Genomic DNA, 16,674 nt, shown 5'->3' with positions numbered 1-16,674 from the left:
GACTTAAGAGGGGACCCAGGGCCCTATGGTGGGTGGGATGCCTTGTGGCAAAGGCAGTGTCGGACAGCCATGTGACTAGGAAAGCGTGGTGGGGCAGCTTGAGGCCCTGGGGCCTGGATTTCCTAAGGAGGCTGATGCATGTATAGGGGAGAAAAGGTCCAGAGGGGACAGGAGGAGAGGAAGGGGGGGAGGGGGGCTTTGTGTGTAAGGTATGTGGCTTGTGAGTTGATAGCAAGCGGGGTTTGTTTGGTTGGTTTTTTGTCAAGGCAGGATTTCTCTGTGTAGCCCTGGCTGGCCTCGAACTCAGAGATCCACCTGCCTCTGCCTCTGCCTCCCAAGTGCTGGGACTAAAGGTGTGCACCACCACCGCCCAGCTATAGCAAATTTTTAAGGGAGAGCTCAGAGTGGGGGCTTGGAGTTCAGTTGAACAGAAGTTGGGTCCTTAAGGAGAAGGAACAGACAGGAGATTCCTTAGTGGGTGGAGGACTCCCTGGCTGAGAGCAGCTGGGTTGCCACTGCCTTTGGGAGAAATTCATGAAGCAGCAAGTGTCAGAAGTCAATGGTGTCCTCTAGTGCAGAGGCCTTGTGGCCCCCTGGTCTGTGGGCTGAGAGGTCTTCACATAAAGAGCTATTTTTTTTTTCTCACCTTGCTGCTCTGGGCCTTGCTTGGTGACAACCACATGGCTTAAAAACCTGCTGGACCCTACCTCCATCCTGTGTTCTCATGGATCCAGATCCAGGTCTGCCAGGGTCGGGAGGATGGACAGGTAGGAGGACAGGCCTGGGCCTCCATAAGGTTCTTCAGGAAGGGCCTAGAAGTGGGGTTGGTATTAGGCTGCTACAGTAATTGGGATGTCAGCGACCATCATCTTGACCCTGTGGGGTGTTGTCAGTGGGACAGCTGTTGGTATTTGGTGGGTGCCTGATGTAGATGTTGGTGTAGGTGGTGCCAGGGGAGTGTTTGGCAGCCACAGGTATTGCTGGGTGGGGGTAGGGATATGATTGCTGTGGGGGAGGGCAAGAGATGGACGGGGGTCTGCTGGGAGTAGGTCCCTGTTAGAGAATGTGGCTTGGCGGCACCTGTGCCGATGAGGTCGGGCTCTGCAGAGGGCCTGTCTCAGGCCCAGTCAGTGCCTTCTGTGTTCATGGACTCTTGTCTAGAGAAGCCAGGGGTTTCTTGGCCCTAGAGGAAGACAGTCTGGTGCTGCTGATCTCTGGTCCTGGAGTTTGCAGTGGTGACTGACCTTCACAGTGACACCATGGTCAGTACTGTTCCAGGCGTGACCCCTGCAGTCCCTTGTGTTTGCTTCTGGAGCTGCCCAAACAAGAAACTGTAAGGCTGTGGCTTTACAGCTTGCCATGTGGTGACCTGTGGCTCTGGTGACCTGGCTAAAGTCATGGTGTCACAGGGCTGATTCTTCCTGGAGGCTTTGTTGCCTCCATCTTAGGTCCTGGGCCCTACCCTTAGGTCTCCCAGACACACATGCTGTCTACTGACTGACACCTCTCCCCATCCCTTTCACTGGGCTCCAGGACTCCATGGAGCTCACTTGAATGATCAGGACTGTCTGTCTCCCCATCTCAACATCCTTAACATCAGCTCATTTGCTATGCTTTGTGGCTGGAGAGGGGACATGCATGAGTTGTGGGCATTACAGTGCAAATGTGTTAGAGGCACAGTTCTGCTTAGCACTCCCCAGAGAGGATCCAATGAGATCTTTTTTTTTTTTTTAATTTATCTATTTTTATTTTATCGGTGTTTTGCCTGTATGTATGTTTGTGTGAGGGTGTTGGATCCTGGAGTTATAGACAGCTGTGAGCTGCCATGTGGGTGCTGGGAATTGAACCCGGGTCCTTTAAAAGAGCAGTCAGTGCTCTTAACCACTGAGCCATTTCTCCAGCCCCCAGTAAGATCTTAAAACAGCTTCTTGGTCATCTTCAGTGTGGAGTGGAACCCAGGGCCTCTCATATGCTAATCATTCTCTAGATGGAATTATACTCCCAGCTCCGATAGTTAAGTTATGAATATCATCACTTGTATATTAAATGATGCCATATTTTATAGATAAATTGTTCTTTCTTCGCTCCTGTGTATCAAAAGTAATTCTACTCAAACATTTCATCCTGTGTACCCTTACCCTCCCTGTTGAGACCATTTCTACAAGTCTCCCGATGCTCTTCCATGGTCTCTCACTGTTTAGCCTTGGTTGTCTGTGAACCATTTAGAATCTGTTCACTGTTCTGTTACTGGAAACTATCTTAAGACACAAGAATGTCTTCAGAGAGTAATTAATTCAGCAACGTGTTCTGAAAACACCAAGCTCACTATTGTAGTTTGGATTGTCACACTCTAACCACTACTGTATTGCCTTTTCTTCCAGACGTAGGGTCTCCTAATAGCCCAGGCTAACCTCAACCTTCTAGAGCTCCCCTGCCTCAGCCTTCTGAGTGTGGTGGTTATAGATATATTCGTGTTGATATCTATTTATGTGGGTGTGGTTTATGTGTGTGTATGTGTTTGTGCATGTTCAGGTACACAGGCATGTATGTCTGTGCATGTGGAGCCAGTTGCTCTCTCTCTGTGTATGTATGTACATATGTAACAAGGTCTCACTGTGTATCCATGGCTGCCCTTGAACTTACACAGTCTGCCTGCCTGTGCTTCCTGAGTGTTGACCTTAAATGTATAGGCCACCACATCTGGCTTCAGCCTTGTTTTTGAGACAGGCTTCTCACTGAGCCTGGCTTGTCAGTCAGGCTGCATTACCTTGCCAATGGCCCCTAGTACCCTGTCTCTTCCCCCAGTACTGCAGTCCCAGGCAGGCACTGCTTTGCCCACTTTTTATGTAAGTGCTAGGGGTCAAACTCAGTTCTTCATGTCTGCACAGCAAGCGCTTTACCAACTGAACCACCTCTCACCCCTGTGCTGTTTTTAAAGATAATCCTGAAAGAGTCTTAGGCAGTAGAGTTCTCACAGCATTAGACACCCATCCAAGAGCTGCCTGCATGCTGGGACAGTGCCTGCCTCCACTGGAGGGAAAGGGTCCTTGTGCCTTTGCTGGCTGTGTAGACAATGTGGTTTATGTCCATAGTTGCTTTTCTTTTGGAGACTGGAGTTGTGATACATGTTGTACAGAGGACACCAGTGGTGGTGACAACCCTGGACTCTGAGTCTCTGCTGGGCCCCTGCTTGGGCATTTCACAAGTGCTTGTTGTCACAGCTCCTTGCTAGAGGGACTTAAGTGTGTCCTTGTGATTCCCTTGGGAGAAGGTTCTAGAAGCTCGTGCCTGGTTTCTTGGGCATCCCTGTGTATCTTTCCCTCTGCTGATTTTGTCTTGAGTCCCTTCATTGTAATGAATCTTAACCTGAGTGTGCCTCTGTGCTGAGTCCTGGGGGTCCTGGGAGTCCTGTGGATCACTGTTCTGGGTGGTGTGGGGGACCCTGACACAGGTCTGTTGTTTAACCTTTTTTCAAGTTTACAGTTCATTTAGTGGCAACTAGTAATCACAGAATTTTTCCTACAATGGCTCCATTTTCTTTAGTGTAAAGTAGCTACACTTTCACTGTCTTAAGGCTGATTAAAAAATACCCTCAAGGAGCTGGGAGAGATGGCTCAGCCATTAAAGGCTAAGGCTCCCAGCCAAAAGGACAGAAATACCTAGAATCTCAGGCCTGGATTTTAATGACAACCAGTACTTTGTGAAGTCATGCCCCCTGGAATAAGTCAGAACAACATGGCCTTGCCTTGTTCAATTGCTGTCTTTATCTTTTCTCTTGGATGACCTCCATGGTTTTATCGATTGAGGTTGTTTCAGATTTACGTGTTTTCCTAGCATAGCACTTTGTCCAAAATAAATTAATTGTGGGAGAGTCATGGGGTATGGAGAACATTTTGTAGAAGAGATTTGAGATGAGATCAATGAGTTGGGTAGTGATATTTAGGGCCTTTGACCCCAGGACAGCAGTAGACCTTGCTCTTCACACTGGAGCCTTCAGGGGAGCCTGGGCCTGCACCTACCCTCTTTCTATCTATTCAGGCTGAATGTAGAGGCCTCCAGGCTGTTCTATGTACATCCTCTTCAGGAACCCTGAAGGAGACCACAGCTTTCCACTTTGATATCAGGGTTCTTAGCCCAGCATCAGAGCCACCAAATTTAGATTGTTTGCCTTTCACCTGAGCATTTATGTGGTGACTGTAGAGACCCTTGTGATTTTTTTTTTGTTGTTGTTGTTGTTGTGAATTACCTTGTAGAGTCGGAAAATGCCACTAAGGTTGGAATTATGGGATCTTTAATAACAAAGTATTTGCATTTCCTCCTTAGGACAACATTTCAAGACAAAAAACTCAGTAGCATCGAACATTCCTTGACACATGGAATCCCTGGAATAGTGGGATATGCGATCGGCCTTGACTGTGCACCAGGATGTACAGGGCAGGGGAGCCAGGGAAGCGGCAGCCTGGCCCTGCGCCCCCTCGAGTGCGGAGCGTGGAAGTGGCCCGAGGCAGAGCTGGCTACGGCTTCACCCTGTCAGGACAGGCACCCTGTGTGCTCAGCTGTGTCATGAGGGGCAGCCCTGCAGATTTCGTGGGCCTCCGGGCTGGAGACCAGATACTTGCCATCAACGAGATCAATGTGAAGAAAGCCTCGCATGAAGATGTGGTGAAACTAATTGGAAAATGCTCTGGAGTTCTGCACATGGTGATCTGTGAGGGCACCAGTCATGTGGAGTCCTGTTCCAGCGATGAAGAAGGCGGCCTGTATGAGGGGAAAGGCTGGCTGAGGCCTAAGCTTGATTCGAAGGCCTTGGGTATAAACAGAGCAGAGAGGGTCGTGGAAGAGGTGCAGTCTGGTGGGATTTTCAACATGATTTTTGAAAGCCCAAGTCTCTGTGCCAGTGGCCCTGAGCCCTTGAAGCTGAAGCAGAGGTCTCTGTCCGAGTCAGCTGCTTTGCGGCTTGATGTTGGCCAGGACAGTCTCTGTGCTCCACATCCCAGCATGCTCTCCAAGGAAGAGATATCGAAAGTTATCAATGACGATTCTGTATTCACTGTGGGGCTGGACAGTCATGATGACTTTGGACTAGATGCAAGCATTTTAAACGTTGCCATGGTCGTGGGCTATTTGGGCTCCATCGAGCTCCCTTCCACAAGTTCCAACCTGGAGCATGACAGTTTACAGGCCATTCGTGGCTGCATGCGCCGCCTGCGGGCCGAGCAGAAGATCCATTCCCTAGTGACCATGAAGGTCATGCATGACTGTGTGCAGCTGGTCACTGACAGGGCTGGTGTGGTGGCAGAGTACCCTGCTGAGAAGCTGGCATTCAGTGCAGTGTGCCCAGATGACAGGCGGTTCTTCGGGCTGGTGACCATGCAGACCAGTGATGACGGCGGCCTGGTCCAGGAGGATGAAGGTGCCCTAAGGACATCCTGCCATGTGTTTATGGTGGACCCAGACTTGTTTCATCACAAGATTCACCAAGGCATCGCACGGAGGTTTGGGTTTGCATGCACAGCCGACCCAGACACGAGCGGCTGCCTGGAGTTCCCAGCGTCTTCCCTCCCTGTGCTTCAGTTCATCTCTGTCCTCTACCGAGACATGGGTGAGCTGATTGAGGGCGTGCGGGCCCGTGCCTTTCTGGACGGGGATGCCGATGCCCACCAGAATAATAGCACCAGCAGCAACAGTGACAGCGGCATTGGCAATTTCAACCAGGAAGAGAAGAGCAACAGGGTGCTTGTAGTTGACCTGGGCGGGAACTCAAGCCGGCACGGCCAGGGCAATAGCCCAGGGTGGGAAGGGGTGAGTGGGAGGGGCCCACAGACTTGGGGTGCACCCTGGAATGGAGCTTTCTGCCACGATGCAGAGGTGGGCTCCCCATTGGAAACCAGCCCCCACACTGACAGGTTCTGGGACTTAACAAAGCATTCGGGGCCTGCCTCTCACGTAGAGGTGCCTCCAGCCTCCTTGAGGAGTTCTGTCCCCCCTTCCAAGAGGGGTGCCACAGGTTCCAGCTGTGGTTTCAACCAGAGGTGGCTCCCGGTCCATGTGCTACAGGAGTGGCAGTGCGGACATGCCAGTGACCAGGAGTCTTACACAGACTCGACTGATGGGTGGTCCAGTGTCAACTGCGGCACACTGCCCCCTCCCATGAGTAAGATTCCTGCAGACCGATACCGGGTGGAGGGCAGCTTTGCTCAGGCCCCGCTGAGTACCCAGAAGAGAGACTGGTCCAGGAAGGCTTTTGGCATGCAGAACATTTTTGGGCCCCATCGAAATGTTAGAAAGACCAAAGAGGACAAAAAGGTACGTTGGAGGGGTCTCGGGAGGAATGGCTTCGCTGTATCATGGCTAGTTGCTGCTCACAGCCCTGGCTTACACCTGGTGGCCTTGTGGCCTCTGCAAACTGTCACAGCAGATCTGCTCTGCCCTGCACTGAGGCTTTTGTCCTGCTCCGAAACCTCTCCGTTGGTCTGGACCCTGGCCTTAGGCGGTTCTCTAGCTGATTCTGTCAGGACATCCGTGCTGGACAGGTAGTAACTGTGAGAAGGTGATTTCTCCCAGCTTTGGTAGGACAACCCCCCTCCCACACCCCCACCGCTCTGGCTCCTGGCCACGATGGTTGTGTGTAGCTCCTTTGAAGCCCATTTCGGATCCCAGGTTGTCATTGCAGTGTCTGAGGTGAGAGGCTTCGAGAAGCACAGGGGGCCGGCTCACTTTGGGACCTCCCTGGCAAGTTCCTGGGCTGGCTTAACTTTCTTGCTTGCAGCTGATGGGGCCTTGTGAGCATCACTGCCGCAGAGAACCTGATCTGTCAATGGTCAGTGTCCCCCGGGGACCTTTGGTTTCCTGCGGGATCTAAGTTTGGAGCGTAAGAGAAGACGGTCTGAAGGTGGTGCTGCTGATAGAGATGAGGGTGTGCTGGCCACAGCGCAGCTCAGTCAGCACTTACCTCCTTGTTTCTGGGAAGCTGTTCTCAGAGACGCTTGTTGTTACAGACACCTTTTCTGTGTTGGTGCATATTTTAGTTTTAGTAGTGGAAAATATCTCCCAGACCCTCTGAAAGCTGGCTAGGGCAGGGGGTAAAGCCAAGGCTGTGACTGTCACATTGGTGGGAATTGGTCTCAGAGCTGTAGTGATTTTTCATTATGACTTATATCCAGTGCTCTTCCCGCCCCCCCCCCCAGATGGTCATGGGTAACATCGATGCAGCTAAGTGCAGATTTGAAGCGGACACACAAAGTTGTACTTGTACTGGTTTTCAGCCTAGTTCTTTTTCCCTTTCTAAAGAGAAATCAAATCTTAGCAGGTTGTTGTAGTGGGAGATTTTGTAAATGAGTGCTGTGGATTCCCAGCTTGGTAAGTGCAGTCCAGACAGCAAAGAGGGGAAGTATGTCATCTTCAGGAAGGAAGGAGAACACTGGAGCGTTCCCAAAGCAGTGCCTTCTTGAGCAGAGGAAGCATGGGGGTCTAGAGATAGTCATCTGGGGAATGTCCCATCCCTGAGCATGCTCAGTTAAGGCGTGCATTCCTGAGCATGCTCAGTTTAATATTATGGAGCGCATGCTTAGAAGATTCGTGCCTCTGGGCATGATCAGTTTCTGCTCTAAAATTTTAGCTGAAAATAAAGGATAGGACTATGCTGGGCTCGGGGTTTGTCAGGAACAGAGGGGAGGCCAGAGAGCTGAACTGCTGGAAATGAGAGGAACAGAAGAGGCTGGGAAGGGAGGGGGCAGTGCTGGAGGCGGTGGATAGCCAGTGGTCAGGCTCACAGCACTCCTGATTCTTGTCAACGGTGGCTTAAGTTCATCATCTGCTGGGAGGCAGCTAGGCCAGCCAGGATCTGGTGGGGACACAGAACACAGTGCTGCGATGTGATCAGGGAAGTCCAGTGTGTGTGAGGGTAACTCAGGAAAGGCCTGAAGCTACTGAGTTAACAGGAGACAAGGTGGTGAGTGAGCAAGGGGGGTGTGCCTTAGAAAAGTCAAGGAAGAGACCAGACACTGAGGAGGCTCTGCAGGGTGAGAGACTTGTGGGGAGCAGCAGGTGGTGGATCCCTTAATGACAGGAACACTGGATGGAGAGACTTGGGGGTGGGAGTGGGGCACAGCTGCTGAACTGTAGTGGCTATCCCTGTGAGAAATGGGCTGGAGAGATGGCTCAGCCGTTAAAGGCTAGTCACAACGAAAATATAAGAGAAATGTTGTCAGGGTTATTGCATGCAGATCTCCCCCAACCACTTGGAGGAGATAGACACTTGAACCTGACTGTCCCCTCCTGTGCCTCTATGGCAGCCCTGGATGTCAGCCTGTGGACAGGGGCGGAGTGATCTGCAAGGTCCAAGGTGCAAGAGCAGGAGCTGGCCATGAAGGGTGGCTTGGTGCCTGACACCTGTCATGACACCCCTGCCTGGCCACACAGTGTCCCTGGGCACCCTCTGTCCAGTACCAGACAGAGCAGCCCAGTGTCCCTGGAAGGCAGGCTTCCTAGTGAGAGTGCCCTTTCCCCTCGAGGAGTCCCAGAGTTCTTGTTTATCTGCTGTGACTGTTAGTTGGCCTCCTTGAGCAGAGTGTAGGGGGTGTGTTCTTTGTTGTGCACGCCTGAAGTGTCTTCCTGGTTAGCTTCATGACTGGCTCATGATGGAACAGAGATGTCACATCCTAGATGCCTGAGACAGTCAGTTCTCCAGCCTTAGCCTTCCTCCTTCTCAGATGAGAACCTTGGCTTTCTAGGTCTTTCCTGAGCTTGTAGCCAGCCCTCCTGCAGCTTTCTAGATTCCTAGGCATCTGTCGTAGCTTTCCTCACCCTTCTCTCCCCACCCACCCCTGGGGTCTACTTCCGTAGCTTTTCCTTTTGAGTAAGCCTTGGCCAGAGCTCCTTTGAGGCGATCCCTGTGGCCAGGGGAGCAGCTGGGGCTGGGCAGTCCTGCAAGCTGTGGGTACAAGTGCATTTTAGCCAGTAAGGCAGCTGTCTCCTGTCCCTGTCCTGGTAAGAATGAAGTGGACAGACAGCGAAGAGTACACATTGGAGGTACTTTGTTGTCAATTTGGGACTGACCTTAAATGAGGTAAAACAGCCTGCCACATGGGATTTAAATGAAACAAGGTTGAACTGTGACGAGCAGTGGGCTGCTAGCCAAGAGCTGAGGAGGGTTGCAGCTCAAAGCTCCCGAGGGCCCTGGGATTTCAGTGAGGAGCCTTCCCTTCCCGAGCAGGTCTGCAGCTCTGCCTGCAGGTCTCTGAAGTGGTGGGTAGTCTCACTGTCTGGAAGCCAGAACAAATTCCTGCCTTTATGTGACCCATGAAGTCTCAGAGACCCAGGCAGGAACAAGTCCCTTCAGTCTGCAGCTACCCATCCAGTCCTCTGAAGAGCACTGACTTCATCTCTTCTTCCTCCGTTGAGTTCTAATGCACCCTCTTGCTGAAGCCCTGATTTATAGGACATGGGCTGGGTCTTGATAGGATCCAGACTGGTAGGGGAGGGGGAGAACCCTGAAGCCACCCGAAGAAATGCACATTTAAATCCCTTTCTTGTGTAAAGGTTTCTGTGTCCTTAAGCCATTGTTAACTGTCCACATTGATTTTTTAGCTTTTAAATTAATTGTGTATGTGTACACGGGTGGCCCTGCACATGTGTGCTATATGTGGTGGTCAGAAGACAGCATTTGAGAGTTGGTTGTCTTCTTTCACTGTGGGTTCTAGGCTTGAACTCAGCTTATTAGGCTTGTGCAGCGAGTGATTTTACCTGCTGAACCGTCTGGCTAGCTCAAGTGTGCACATGCTTAATGCCACAGATGACAGCGCAGGCCCGTGATCCAGTTACTCTTAGGCTGAGGCAAGAGGATAGCCTGTTCAAGTCCTATTTAGGCTCCAGAGTTCAAGGCCAGCCTAGACAGTGTAGTAAGGCTCTGTCAGAAAGGAAAAGAGGGTTGAGGATGTGGTGCATTGGAGTGATGCCTGCCTAGTGTGTGAGGCCCTGCATTCAGTTCCCACTTCAACCTTCACCTCCCACACACAAATCAACAAAAGAATTTCACACTGGTAATAACCATTACCTTAGGGCCAGGGAGGGTATATGACACCTTTCTTCTTATGTCCGTTTTTTATGATGGAAATGTGAACTTAGTGACTAAAAAAGTTTCCCTAGAGAAAAAAAAAACCACATTATTTTAGATAGTTTAACTTTTTTATTTTATTTATTACTATCATCATCATTAATGTACACACACACACATGCACACATGTATGCCATGGCATGCATTTGGAGGTCACAAATTTGCAGTGCCAGCCTTCCAGGACCGTGTCTGACCTTTGGACAGTGCTGCTGGGAGGGTTGGTGGACCTGGGGTTGCAGAGGAGCCCCTGGAGGTAGAGGGATGCAGATGGGTGTGCCTGCTTGCCTTTTCCCTTGTCTGCTGGAACAGTCCCAGCTGAGCGATTGGCTTCCCAAACATGAGCATTTGCTGCCCTTCCACTGTGTGCAGATGCTTTGCAAGAGTCTGCGCTTGCCGGGCTGTGGTGGCGCACACCTTTAATCCCAGCACTCTGGAGGCAGAGCCAGGTGGATCTCTGTGAGTTCGAGGCCAGCCTGGGCTACCAAGTGAGTTCCAGGAAAGGTGCAAAGCTACACAGAAAAACCCTGTCTCGAAAAACCAAAAAAAAAAAAAAAGTCTTCGCTTGTTTATAGTAGCCCAGAACAATGTCAAAGCCTTCCCTGTGTGATGTTCTGTGAAGCTGCAGCTTGATCACCTTTCTACTGCATGAATGTTCCAGTGTGTACATGTGTCACACATAGCTGTTATAGTCCTATTTTTCTTAGATTTATTATCTTTTGCACATGACTATTTTGCCTATGTGTATGTCTGTGAACCACATGTGTGCTTGGTGCCCACAGAGGTCCTAAGAGGGCACTGGATTCCTAAAAATTGGGGTTATAGGCAGTTGTGAACTGCCTTATGTGGGTCTTGGGAACTGAACTTGAGTCATCTGGAGGAGCAGCATACAGTCCTAGCTGAACCAGCTCCCCAGTCCCCTGTTACATCACTATTAATGCCAGGTGGGCATTCTTGCCGTGTCTAGGTGTGGTTGGTGAGCCACTTGTAGTGGTGGCTCACTGTGGCTTATGTTTGCATTCCCTTGATGACGGTTGTGCTTTCTCCTTGCTGGTGCATTGCTCACACCTCTTGTTTGCTCGCACACTGTTTCTGCTAGGTTGTCTCTTCTGGGAGGGCAGGCCTGTAGATGCTGACTTACTTGCTCTGTGATGATAGTAGGACCACGCATTTACAGACACATGTGCACTCACCGCCCCCCCCCCAACCTGTGGCTTGATTCCTTTCACTTCTTCATGTGTTTTTGGATACCTAGAAGTTCCTGACTTTCCTTTAGCCAAATGTGTAATCTGTGTCTTAAACAGTAAAATTCTACTACCTTACGATCAGATATTCTTCTCTCCTACAATTTTTTTTTTTTTTTTTTTTTTTTTTTTTTTTTTTTTTGGTTTTTCGAGACAGGGTTTCTCTGTGTAGCTTTGCGCCTTTCCTGGGACTCACTTGGTAGTCCAGGCTGGCCTCGAACTCACAGAGATCCACCTGGCTCTGCCTCCCGAGTGCTGGGATTAAAGGCGTGCGCCACCACTGCCCGGCATCCTACAATTTTTTTTTAGAGCTAACTTTTTAATATGTGTGTGTAAGTGTGCATATGTGTGTGTATTGTGTATACTGTATGCATGTGTATGTACGTGTGTATGTAAAAATCAGAGGCTGATGCTGGGCTGTCTTTAATAAGCTTCTCTACTTTATTTTTTTGAGTCAGGGTTTCTCACTTGTTACTTCAGCTAGATTGGCTGGCCAGTAGGGCCTTGGTGTCCTTCTGTTTGCTAGGAGTCCAAGCACACACCCAGCTTATATTTTTTTAAGATTTATTTTATTATGTTAAATTATGTGTATGTATTTGTGTGTGGGGATGTGCATATGAATGCAGGTACTTGCAGAGGCCAGAGGCATTTATTATATGCCCTGGATCTGGAGTTCAGAGTGATTGTGAGCATTAGGGATCCAAGCCCAGGTCTTGCTTGCTCTGTGATGATAGAGAGCTTGCACAGCAAGCACTTTGTCCACTGAACCATCTCCCTAGCCACAGAGATAACTTAATGAATAGAATCTGGTAGAGGGAAGGTTCTTGTGGAGGACATCGTTCTAGCTGAGTTTATCCTCTCACCTACATCAGTAATGCCCCATCATAGATGGCACATCCCCCTTTTTGTCTTAATGAAAATGAAAGGTTTTAACTTTAACATAGTAAAATTACATACAACAAAAACAGTTATCAAGTAAGAATTACATTTACAATATTCAGTCCATTTGTATATAGAAAATTTAGAGAAAATACCCCATTATCAATCTTAGTGACTTCAAAGTTTTATACCTAATTTACTTTCTATCATAATTAAGGAAAACTGCAACTATAATTATCTAGTCTTCAATTCTATCAAAGACCCCAGAAGGATATAATATTACCTGACAACAGAGACATTTGGCTGCCTGGATAGTCACCTGAAATTCCTCTGCTACATTGGGGCATCCATCTTCAGCCGACAGGCCTGGAGTATCTGGCAGACTCTTCTATGAAGCAGGAGTTTTGAAGGATTGTCCTGCCTTGTTTTGGTAAAGTTCAGCAGTCACTTTCCTGTGGGTCTTGCATGTCCACTTTATACAGCACACTGTCAGCAGTCAAGGCAAAGCAGTTTCTTGCCCAAATAGCTAGCCTTGCCACATTGAAAGCAAATCCTTGCCACATTGAAAGCAAATTCTGTATGGAGTTTCTTCAGTGCCCATCATCCTTTTATGAAGTAAATTGATGCTGTCAGGAGCAGATGTGCCTCATTGTCATGAAAAGCCTTAGGTTATTAAACATCTTAGATGCATATTTGGTAGGTCTTTGAAGTAAGTGTTTGAAAATCATCTATCTGTAAAATATACCTGTTTCACCTTGAAAACATACCTAATGTGACTTCAAGTTTGATTATTATAGATTAACTACTAGCCTCATTTCTTAATTATACATTGCATTTCAAAATGAGCTGCATAAGCACAATACCCCAAACAAGAGTAGAAACATATATATAGCATAACAAAAATAACTTTAAATTTATATCAGTATACCAAAATCCATGCCAGTGCAAAACATCTGAGATTAATAGTTGTCTTTTTATCCTATATTCCCCTAAATTATAACAAACATTCGTAACTCACCAAATATCCAAAGATCACCCACCCCATCTTTTGGGAATGTGGGCATCATTTTCTCTAGACTGCTTCTCATTGTCTGTGGGTGAAGGCATCGTTTAGGGGTCCCTGAGAAAATGAGATAATTGCCAAGTTCTGGGAAGACTAGCAGTAACCTTATTGATATATACCACCTGTTAAGATTCAGGAGGTCTTTTACTTTTACTCTCTCTTTAAAGACTTTATTATTTTTAAACTATTTATTTCTTTTCTTTCTTAAGCCTGTGCCATTGTTAAATACACTGGAACCTGTTTAGAGGTTCTTTTCTGTCTGGACCTCTTTTACTGCGTATCTCTAGTCTTTATTGACCATGTGAGCAAACTTTAAGATTCTAAGCTACAGCTGGATTGTCTGTATGGCTCTATCAGCTGGCTCCATCTGCTTCTAGGTTTGTGAGAGCCAAGCCTAAAGCTGGTGGCCCGTTCAGAGGTATGCTTGACCAGGAACTACATTCAACCTCCCAACTCTAGAATGCCAGTGTTGTGCACTGTGGCAGATTTTTTTATTTGTTTTTTTTTTTGTTTGTTTGTTTCTATTTAGTGTGAAAAAGGCTTTTTAAGTGCTCTGCTATAGTGCAGAGTTAAAGGAGCCATATCCATTTTTTTTAGCTTTCTCAGGCCATATATATATACATATTTTCCCCTTTTTCTGAGCCCCACAATGGGTGCCAAAATGTAGTTTTTTTTTTTAATCTTTACTCTTTGGGGGGGGGGCTGCCACCCAGCTCCCAAATAAATACATGGAGTCTTATTCTTACTTATAAATGCCTGGCCTTAGCTTTGCTTGTTTCTAGCCAGGCTTTCTTAGCTAAATTATCTCATCTATCTTTTGCCTCTAGGTTTTTATCTTTCTCTATTTCTGTATACTTTTCTTTACTTCTTGCTCCATGGTTTGCTGTGTAGCTGGGTGGCTGTCCCTTGGAGTCCTCCTCTCCTCCTTTGACACCTCGATCTCCTCTTCCCAGATTTCTCCTCCTATTTATTCTCACTGCCTGCCTCCCCTATCCTTTCTCCTGCTCTTTATTAGACCACTCAGTTGTTTTAGGCAGGTAAAGTAACACAGCTTCACAGACTTAAACAAAAGCAACATAAAAGAATGTAATACATCGTTGCATCATTAAACAAATATTCCACATCTTCAACTAATCTTCCACAACAGGCATGCTCTGATGTGTATGGGTCTGTTCCTTGGCAGTTTGTTTTTCTGTTGTCAGTTTATTGTAGGTTTAAGATGTCTCTGTGTCTCCAGGGCAAGACTATATGTATGCCTGTTCTTGCTTTGTCAGTACCCCAACAACAGGATTCTAACAGGAATTCGGATGGGACAGTTCTTGTGATTTGTTTGTTTTTTGCCAAGAATTTGGCTGCATTTTCCCATCTTGTGAAAACTTGAGTAGGATTAAGTTTGAAGGTGATGGACTGTTTGGCAGAGGAGAGTCACCGCAGGATGGTATTCAGGCTGGTGCTGAAGAAGCAACTGTAAGGGGTAAGGAGCTCAGCATCACTGTAGAGAAGCTTCCTGTGTTGTACTGGGACAAGAGGAAGGCTATCCCAAGGGTAGGACCTCACCCATGGGAGGCCTCATCCTGTAGAGAAACAAATTCATTTAAAGGAATGAAACTTAATCTGAAAAGGTTCCCTGCTCCTCAGGGGCAACTGCCTAGGAGAGTATGTCCTCAAGGTCTGCATATGGCGTGTAACCTAGGAGCCTGGTTACACCTTGAACTGGCAGCAGAGCTTAGCAGCATTGCAAGCATTGTGGACATGGTACTGCTTTTAAAGACAAAGATGCAAGGATCCTGAAGAGCAGCTGAGGCCAGGTACCCTGTGGCAGGGTTATAGTTCCATGGAGAAGCCATTGTGTGGAGCTGTGAAGGTGAGACCTTGGTTGCAGTGGAGAGACCCCAGAGTATTGGAGATGTCAAGACCATAGGGCGTCTGCATCCTATGGATGCAGGGAGAACTGCAGTTGTCAGATAGAGCCAGCCTTAGAGAGAAGCTGTAGGTACCGTAGCTGGCAGAAGTCAAAGCCTCAGGGCTGCCCCAGCCTTTAAAGCCAGATGATTACATTCTAAGTTCCAGATGCTGGACAAGAAGGTGTAGGGTTTGGTATCATCTGATGGATTTTAGTTTTATTTTGGTGTGACTGTCTTGTTTCCTGGTTCTTCCCTTTTAGAATAAAATATATTTATACTGTGCTATTATATGTTCAACATATATAACTTGTTTTTTATTTTAGAGGCACTCACAGTTAGACGGGATTTTTGTTTTGTTTTGTTTTGTGTTTTTTTTTTTTTTTTTTTTGAGACATGGTTTCTCTGTGAAACAGTTCTGGCTGTCCTGGAACTCACTCTGTAGACTAGGCTGGCCTCGAACTCACAGAGATCTACCTGCCTTTGCCTCCCAAGTGCTGGGATTAAAGGCGTGCACCACCACTGCCCAGCTTTAAACGGGATTTTAAAGTGTTGGAATTTTTAAAGATTATGGAGACATTTTTAAAATAATTTATTTTTATTTTATATGCATTGGTGTATTGCCTGCATGTATGTCTATATGAGGGTGTCAGGTCCCCTGGCACTGGAGTTACAGACAGTTGTGAGCTGCCATGTGGGTGCTGGGAATTGAACTCAGGACCTCTGGAAGAACTGTCAGTGCTCTTAACCTCTGAACCATCTCTCCAGTCTGACTGTGGATACTTTTAAAGTTGTGCTGTGCTTATATTATGAAAGAAACATGAGTCTTTGGGGACAGGATGTGGAAGAATATGGCTTAAAGAGATGTGTCTGTGTGTCAAGTTGACAAGGGGTGGGGATTTAAGACAGTATGTATGTGTGAAGAAGTGCACATATATACTGCAGCGTGTGTGTGGAGAAGTGCACATATATACCGCAGCGTGTGTGTGGAGGTCAGAACAATTTGCCAGGGAGTTGGTTCTCTTCTCCCACCATGTGGGTCCAGGGATCAAGTTCAGGTTGTCAGGCTTGGCAGCAAGTGTCTTCACCCACTGAGCCATCCCACCGCCTTGTTTTTTCCCCCAGCAGTTTTGGCAATTACCTTCCTAAATGTCTTTAATAAGGCTTATTGTTTCATTAGCGTCATTCCTAGCTGTATTATGCAATTTTGTTGCTATTATTAATGGTACCATCATGAATTATAAATGCCACTTCTGGTGATACATGAAAAGTACAGTTGGTTCTTGGCCTTTTTTTACAGCTGTCTGAGTTTGGAAAGTTCCTTTTCTTCCTTTGTTAATACGGATCCTCCAATGTGTGTTCTAGTTTAGCTTTTCTTTCTGCATCCATCGGATTGTGTGGGCTTCCTCCTCTTCATTAGATTTTCAAATGTTAGACCACATCTGCATTCCCAAGATAACCCAGCTCAGCACAATG

General features: G+C 47.6%; 1 protein-coding gene across 9 annotated transcripts in view; it reads left to right on the top strand.

Moving 5' to 3' along the window:
• Rgs12 (regulator of G protein signaling 12) overlaps positions 1-16,674 on the top strand; it is a 92,184-nt gene that overhangs the window by 12,096 nt on the left and 63,414 nt on the right. For all 9 annotated transcript variants that reach the window (XM_042285845.2, XM_076545722.1, XM_076545724.1 and 6 more), the window contains exon 2: positions 4,324-6,306. In XM_042285845.2, coding sequence (XP_042141779.1) covers positions 4,426-6,306 — 1,881 coding nt within the window. In that variant the 5' untranslated portion in view covers positions 4,324-4,425. The remainder of the gene's footprint in view (positions 1-4,323; positions 6,307-16,674) is intronic.

Source organism: Peromyscus maniculatus, chromosome 10 (genome assembly GCF_049852395.1).
Source record: "Peromyscus maniculatus bairdii isolate BWxNUB_F1_BW_parent chromosome 10, HU_Pman_BW_mat_3.1, whole genome shotgun sequence".
In the NCBI taxonomy this organism is placed as follows: domain Eukaryota; kingdom Metazoa; phylum Chordata; class Mammalia; order Rodentia; family Cricetidae; genus Peromyscus; species Peromyscus maniculatus.
The sequence above is the reverse complement of the archived record's forward strand: the minus strand, read 5'-3'. Positions and strand labels throughout refer to the sequence as shown.